General features: G+C 38.5%; 1 protein-coding gene across 1 annotated transcript; it reads right to left on the reverse strand.

Annotated features, from left to right (window-relative positions):
- Positions 1-313: 313 nt before the first annotated feature.
- On the reverse strand, positions 314-916 carry LOC101434727 (olfactory receptor 2G3-like). Its single transcript, XM_004460542.4, has one exon. The coding sequence runs from the start codon at positions 914-916 to the stop codon at positions 314-316; it is 603 nt and encodes a 200-aa protein (XP_004460599.4).
- Positions 917-8,210: the final 7,294 nt, after the last annotated feature.

Genomic DNA, 8,210 nt, shown 5'->3' on the forward strand with positions numbered 1-8,210 from the left:
TGAATAAGAAACATTTAGAAATGTAACTAGAAAATAATGACACAACATCAAGAAATTCACAAATTTGAGGGGTATTGCCTTCTTTAGATTTATTTTAACCCCAAAAAGGGTTCTCCACAAATAGTGCTTCTGCCAATATCATTAATATCTATGAAAGTCACAATTACAAGGCAGACAGGAATTCATAGAGAATTTGTGCTAATTTACAAGGATTGTGTAGCAAGTCATTACCTAACCCAATACTCAACCCCAAATCTACAGCTCTTTGGGAAGTTTCTTTTGGAAATTTCCTCCAATTCTTTAACAGCCAAATCTAGGAAAAACCTCTATCTCCTCTTTTATCTTTCTGCATCACCAGCTTCCTTATTGCTTCCTTGACATCTCTGTTTCTCAAAGTGTAGATGATGGGGTTGATCCAAGCTGGAATCAGATTGTATAGCAGTGAAACAAACTTGGTCACATCATGAGAGAGCTTTGGCTTGGGAGTCAAGTACACATAGATGATAGTACTGTAGAAAATAGACACCACCATGAGATGGGAGCCACAGTTCCCAAAGGCCTTCTGTCTTCCCCCAGGTGTCTTCATCTTCAGTACACTATGAATAATATGCCCATAAGAGACCACGATCAGTGAGAGAGGAAAGACAAGGAAGATGCTACTTAGTATCATAAACTCCTTCTTGTAATTTGTGGTGTCCACACAGGCCAGCTGCATCATTGGGGGTGTCTCACAGTAGAAATGGTTTATCTGGTTGTGGCCACATCGGGGAAGGGTCATTGTGATAGGGGTGTGGACCAATGAGTTGCTGAAACCAATTGCCCAGGATACGCTGGCCAGTGTCCAGCACAGCTGTGGTGGCATGAGGGTGAGATAATGCAAAGGCTTGCAGATAGCAACATACCGATCATAGGCCATCATGGCCAGAAGGACACACTCCGTGCCCCCCAGACCCAGGGTGAGGAGAAGCTGGACCACACACCCAATGAAACTTATGGATTTGTCTGGCCCCCCAAGATTGACCAACATCTGAGGGCTGATGCAGGTCACATGGATGAGGTCAATAAAAGAGAGATGAGTGAGGAAGAAATACATGGGTGTGTGGAGGTGGGGGTCTAGGTGGGAGACCAGGATAATGGTCCCATTTCCCATAAGTGATAGAAAGTAAAATATCAAGTTGAAAACAAATAAGATCCTCTCTAGCCATGGTTGTTCTGAGAAGCCCACCAAAATGAAGCCTCCTCCGAATGTGGAATTGTGTCTTCCCATCACCTTGTGGATGACCTAAGGAAAAGAAAAAAATTCATATGACCCTTGTGCTTTATCAGTGGTGTGTGAGAATACTGCCTCTGATTAAATTTAGTATCAAATCGGGAAACGGACTTGGCCCAGTGGTTAGGGTGTCTGTCTACCACATGGGAGGTCCGCGATTCAAACCCCGGGCCTCCTTGACCCGTGTGGAGCTGGCCCATGCGCAGTGCTGTTGCGCGCAAGGAGTGTCCTGCCACTCAGGGGCGTCCCCCGCGTAGGGGAGCCCCACACACAGGGAGTGCGCCCGTAGGGAGAGCCGCCCAGTGCGAAAGAAAGTGCAGCCTGCCCAGGAATGGCGCCACCCACACTTCCTGTGCCGCTGACGACAACAGAAGCAGACAAAGATACAAGACGCAGCAAATAGACACAGAAAACAGACAACCCGGGGCGGGGGCGGGGGGGAATTAAATAAATAAATCTTTAAAAAAAAAATTTAGTATCAAATCCCTGTTCATACATTTCCCTCCATTTCCCCAAAGAGACAACTGGCCAGTTCAGAAGTCCCTTAATTAGACTTAGGAAATTGTATGAGTAGAATAGAATGCTAACAAACTCCTGCAAGTATTATCTCATAGCACAATTATCTCTCCCATCTTTTCTCTCAGAACCCTCATTCCATTTTTAGGTTCCTGCCCTGAAATGCCTAAAATGCCTCATTGCTTTGTCTTTCATAATACTGTTTTATATATCTCAAATTACCTGTTTTGTATCTTATACAGTCTTACCTAATTGTCAATTAAACATCAGTCACATCATCAAATCCCCCAAGGAGATGAAAAGCTATATCATTGCTTATACTGAAGGCAGAAATTTACCTAAGATATGGGGAACAGACCTTCTCCAGGACCCAAGTTTGAAAAAAATCTGTGTTACTGACAGATGGACATGATTCAGACAAACAGACTAGAATGTAATGACTCAGTTTATTGCTGACCGTTTCATCCTATTGATCAGTAATCTAGTGTACAAAGAGCATCCAGCCCTTTGCTCTGTGATGCCATCATGCCCTCTTCTTGTGACTTGTTGTCTTCATCACAAATGCATTGATAGTTTTTTACTCTTATTACATCTGGTTAAAAATAATTCAGTGGAAGACTGAGAGTTATATGTCCTCTGTACCCACAACCAGAAAGGAGACCTCTGCTCCAATATAGTAATATCAGTTTACATGACGAGTGACCTTTACGGAGTACATTGGTGTTGATATTAAAAGTTGATTCATGTTCCCTGCTCAAACTGTATTAAGGATTATGAGGAACACTAGGTGATTCCAAATTCAATTTGCCTCCTTTTTTGGTAGACAAAATGATTAAATAGATATAGTACTTCTCTATTTAAATCTTCACATAGTGAGCTCATTCAACTTCCACAGTGGGCCACTTTGCATGCAAGAAAAACAAAACAACCAGGGAAAGAAACATGTATTGCATCAGTACATCAGTGGTTCTCACATGTATACATGACAGTCATCATGAGATCATGAGAGCTTATTAAAACATATGAGCTAGGCCTCATCTCCAGAGCCTAATCCAGTAAATCTGAGCCAGGATCCAAGAAATTACATTTCTAACAAGGTCCCAGGAGATGTTGATGCTGCTGGTTGTGGATCACACTCAGAGTTACTGTTCTCCCTTTTTTTCTTTTTCTTTTTGCAGAGTAGTCTCCATAGTATATTTAATTGACTATACACTCAACACCTGATTCCTTACTGAAAGATTTAGCAGACTGATGATGAAATTATAATAATGACCCTCTCATGAAGAGGTTGGTGGAAGCACCCTGGCTACCAGGACCTAACAATGCGTGTTTGCACTCCTTATCAGCCTCACACAAACCACTTCCTCCTTCACCTGTCAGTGTCTGTGCTGAGTGCATATTGGCATCTGTCCAAGTAAACAGACCATTAACAGAAACAAGTATGTACATTTCTGCACATATTGTGTAAATATGCATGTTTGCATAGTATACATATATCATCTTAGGGATTTGGGGACAAATTGATAATGACCATAGAAAACAAATTGAAATAATTGTAATTTACCAACTTTCTCTTAAGTCTGTCATAAAGACTCATATATATGAATGAAATTTTCTTATCTGTTTCCTTACCAGTTGTTTGAAGGTAATACAAATGAAAATAAAGTTGAATATTTGAATGCCTTCTTAATCCAGTTATGTTGACACTGGGCAAAGAATACTTCTGACATTTTTTCCTGGCCACAATATAGAACCATAACTTTGACATTCATTCTAACAAGAGTAGGCAGGTGTTCAGAAAGAAAACTTAAATCTGAGTTATCACTGGAAATACAATTCAAACTTAAAGAGATTTAATATCATGAAAAACCAGGATTTTCCCTCTCCAATTAACATAAATCATAAAAGGTAGCAAGGAGAATTAGAATCAGAAATTTAATGTTCATTTTCAGCAAATCTAGGAATTATGTAAGACTTAAAACAAAAAAAAAATTGAGAAGAGCTGCCAGATGTGGGAATTTATGCAGGAGAGATTTGGAAGATGCTTGGAAAGATTATTCTTCAGGCTATAAATCTCAAAGAGGCAACAAAAGCCCTCAGATCTGAAACCTATTTTGCAGAGTAGATACTGTGTGCAGAGGCCAGTGGCAAAGCTTGGATTTAGAAAACTGAGGAGTACAACAAAAATGGAATCCCACAGAAAAGCCATATTTATAAAGAGTGGCTGTCACAGTAGGATAGGAGGAGAAGAGAATCTTTACATTTGATGAATCCTACAACTTCTGTCTCCTTGTTTGAGGTGAAGTAAAAACTAAATAAACATTCAAAACCCACCAGATTATGAGAAAAATTTTAGTGATCCTGCAACGAGTCCCTGATGTCCCTCACAGAAACTTCATGCAAAAGCACTCATCTTTGAATGATAGCGATGGAAAAGAACTAGCAGAAAGCCTGTATAAAAACACCATAAGAAAAACATGATCAAAGCAAGAGGAAATATAAGTAACAGATAAAGGACACAAACCAGAAATAAAATATTGTCAAGGAGCAGAGGAAAGTTGAGGCAAGCATTTCACCATGAATGATGATTTTAAAACATATAACAAAAGGAAATCACTTATAAGAAGCATCAACAGTGAAGAGATTCAAAACGTCAAGGAACATAAGTTAAGAAAAAAGGATATGAGCTGAGCCCAGCAAAGATCAGGAAATGGAGGGAAAGGTAAATATTAAAGTACCACAGAATTAGCATGCTCACAGTAAGGTACATAAAAGAGAGAAACAAGAGAAGTGAGAAAATTGAAACAGAAACAAAGGAAGATTTGAAAGGTTTAGAAAAAATTTGCGTGAATGGAAGTCAGAAATATAGGAGTACTTAGTGAAGAAAATAAAGATAATGGAATGCTGAAACACATTATTAGAAAACATTGCTGAAATTAAAGGAGATTTGAGTTAATAGATTTGAAGAACATACCATAAGCTCAGGGAAACAGATTCAGAGCAATCAAGACAGATACCTCTGGTAAAGTTAGTGGCTGTCAAAGATACAGAAGCCTTTGGGCATCTAAACAAATAGATTAAGTCTTTTGTGTGAGCAAAGAAATCAGTCTGGCTTCAGGCATCAAGACAGTATTAAACATTGGAAAACCCTAAAACTGAGCCCATAAGCTCCACAACAGGCTTCCTTTGGGGGCATACTGGGCCTGTGCAAACATTTTTTTGTGGGTTCTCCTGCTTTAAAGAAAAAATTATTTCCATGAAAAAAGTACCACATTGGCCAGTGGGAGCAAGGAGTTCCAGAGTTCGTCAAGTCATCTGATAAGCCTCACAAGCAGAGCAAAGAGTCAGAATCTTTCTATGTCTCCATTCTGCTAAATAAAGAGATAAGACAGGGACTGATGAATGTCCTAGACCAGAATGAGTGCCTACCTTGACTGCACTGGGACCTAAAATTGAAGGAAGTCACTCCAACATGTGAGGTCCCCAGAGGCATAAGGCCAGGGCTAAGGTCCCCCTTTCATCTGGGTCCAAGGACACTGCAGACTCTTAAGACAAAAAGTATAGCGCAAGGATTTTATACCCACAAAGTTTTAAAGGATTGTAAGAAATGTTGCTCCCATGAGCTCAGACATGATGTAAAAATCTACATCCAAAGGATCAACATGGTGCATTGAAATTTACAACCATACCAAACTGAAACAAGTGTGGGGAGTATTGTGACAGAAGTGAAAGTAAAAGTTGTATGACTTGAAAATGTCGAATTAATATATACAACACACTTTGGGAGAGAAAAGTGGAAAAATAAACTTGCAAGATCTGGACCACAAATTTAGCATAGCCTGAGCAATATTTTCAAAAAATGCAGTGAAATAGAAAGAAATGATCAGTATATTAATAATACAAGGTTGAATTCAAACTAAAAATCATAAACAAGACAAAGAAGGACAATTCATAATATCAAATTATGATATGATCCCAATAAAATCCCCACCAGATTTTATTTTGGAGTGGAATAAGCTCATTCTAAAATTTTTGTGGAAACTAAACAAGCAGGAAAAGTCAGGAAAATCTTAAAAAAAAAGGCATGAGAGGGTTTCACTCCTTCCAGCTATATGACATATTCTGAAAACTGGTTAATTTAATCAAAGTATTATGAATACTTGGGTAGATAGCTCTATGGAACAGAAAAGATAATTCATAAATAGATCAAAATACATGTGGAAATTTAGTTTGATAATGATACAACAGAAACCAGTGGGGGAAAGACAGATTATTCAAGAGATGTTGAATCACCTAGTTAGCAATCTGGAATAAAGATAAAGTTGGACACATGCCTCAACCTTTACACAAGGCTAAATTCAAGAAGGATCAAGTATTTAAATATTAAAAAGGAACTGCAGTAGAACTAGAAGCAATAATGATAAAATTCTTTGTAGACCTTGCAAGAAAGAAAACCTTTCTAACATTTATACAAAACCAAAAAATAGAAATAAACATAAAAATATTCATAAATCAACTTCTGTAGTTCAGAAACCTAAAAACAAAGACAAAAGAAAAAAAACTGAAAACTGGAATAGATATCATATATTCATGTCATAAAGAGCTAAACTTCCTAATATAAAAAAGCATCTACTTGGTAACACATTATAGTGAGTTTAAGTAACATGGTTGGTTTATAAATGTGATTGTGGTTGAAAGGAGAAGTCTAGAAATGTAAATGTCAATTGAAGAATAATCTGGGGGCTGAATAACAGTGAACCTGGTGGTGGATGAGGATTGTGGTTAATTGTACAAATATAAGAATGTACTTCTATGAACTGGAAAAAATGTCTCACTATTACAATCTGGTAAGGACATGGTTATGCCTGGGAAAAATACAGTGTAACTTGTGGTCTATAGTTAATAGCAGTATTGTAATATTCTTGCATCAGTGTCTAAGAAGGTACTATATCAATGCTAAAGGTAAATAACGGGAATGTGTGAATTTTTCTTTTGGACTAAGGAAAACATTCAAAAATTTACTGAGGTGATGACTGCATACTCCATGATGAAAGTGAAAGCCACTGAATGTACATTTTGGATGGATTGTACCAGAGAAGGGACTATATAACACAGTGAATCATGTGGTAGATGTTGATCTGTGGTTAACAGTACAAATATGACAGACTTCTCCCATGAACTGTAACAAATGTACAATAATTCATGGTGCTAATAATAGCAGTGATATGGAAAAAATACAAGAAAGCCAAAGCACTCTGGATGGTAGAGTTGTAATAAAATAAGTGTCACGGCCCAGCTCTCACATCAGTCCCAGAAAGAACTAGAAAGAAACGCAAAACCCTTCAAAATATCCTGAAGAGTATCTGACATGGATGAGGTCTCGTCCATGCACCCAAATCCATTTTTTCTCTTCTTGATAGTTTTCTGTCTCACTTTTGTGATTAATGTCACATTGGGATGCATTAAGAGTGCTTGGAGAGAGAAGCTTAGCTAGATTTTTCCACATGGAAAGGATGGAGATTGCCCTGAAGATGAATGAGTTCAGTGCTGAACACAGGGTCTCTTCCTTCTTTTGTTTCCTGGTATCACACTGGGTCCCTGAGAAGTCTTTCCCCTACATTGCATATGTGTGCACTGCATGATCAATCCTCCCTCCCCCAAACCCAGACACAAACACACACTCACCACCACCACCATCAACACCTCCTTGAGGACAAGGATCTCTCTTCTGCTGCTGATTCTGAGATGCGTGTTTATGACTCTTCCTTTCTTCTGTTAAAAGAACACCAACCCACAGGCACCTGAACGGTCTCCTAAGTACCCAATCTTTTGGGGAGTTTTCAAAATGGATTTTAATTAAAGTCCAGGACTGTTTAAAAACCTACAGTAGCGGATTTTAATAAAATTCTCTGAAATATTTCTAACTTCTTGTTCTAGCTTCCTTTTTAAATCAACCCTTAATTTTTCTCTTTAGAGCCAATCCTACACAGACTCTTCTTCTCTCCCATATTTCCTTATTTTTGTAGATAATATCCCATTTTAAAATCTTACATGTTCCATTATTTTTGTCAAAACTCCATTTAGGAGATTTAGCAGGTTATCACTAGGTGTCAGTGGATTTCAGATGGCATCCAGCTAGTTTCTAAAAGGAAGAGGGAGACTGGTGCTGTATTCTTCTTTTCCATGCAGGGGAATCACCAGATTCTTCCCTCAGACAGGCAGTATATGGAAACTGGGACTCCCTTGTTGGCTCTGACATAATCTACAGAGACCCCATCCCTGGTGATCGATTAGCATCTGTCATGGATAAGAAGTTGCAGTAAGACCTCAGGGGAACAGGTTCCTATAGAGAAAGCACTTGTTTCTAAAGGACCTAACTTTCAAAAAGCAATGATTGGAGTGATGTCATCCACATGGCAATAGA

Source organism: Dasypus novemcinctus, chromosome 2 (genome assembly GCF_030445035.2).
Source record: "Dasypus novemcinctus isolate mDasNov1 chromosome 2, mDasNov1.1.hap2, whole genome shotgun sequence".
Lineage (NCBI taxonomy): Eukaryota > Metazoa > Chordata > Mammalia > Cingulata > Dasypodidae > Dasypus > Dasypus novemcinctus.

Bases quoted from the DNA above. Each gene is read 5' to 3' on its own strand.
- LOC101434727 (XM_004460542.4), bottom strand. From the start codon at position 916: ATGGCCTATGATCGGTATGTTGCTATCTGCAAGCCTTTGCATTATCTC.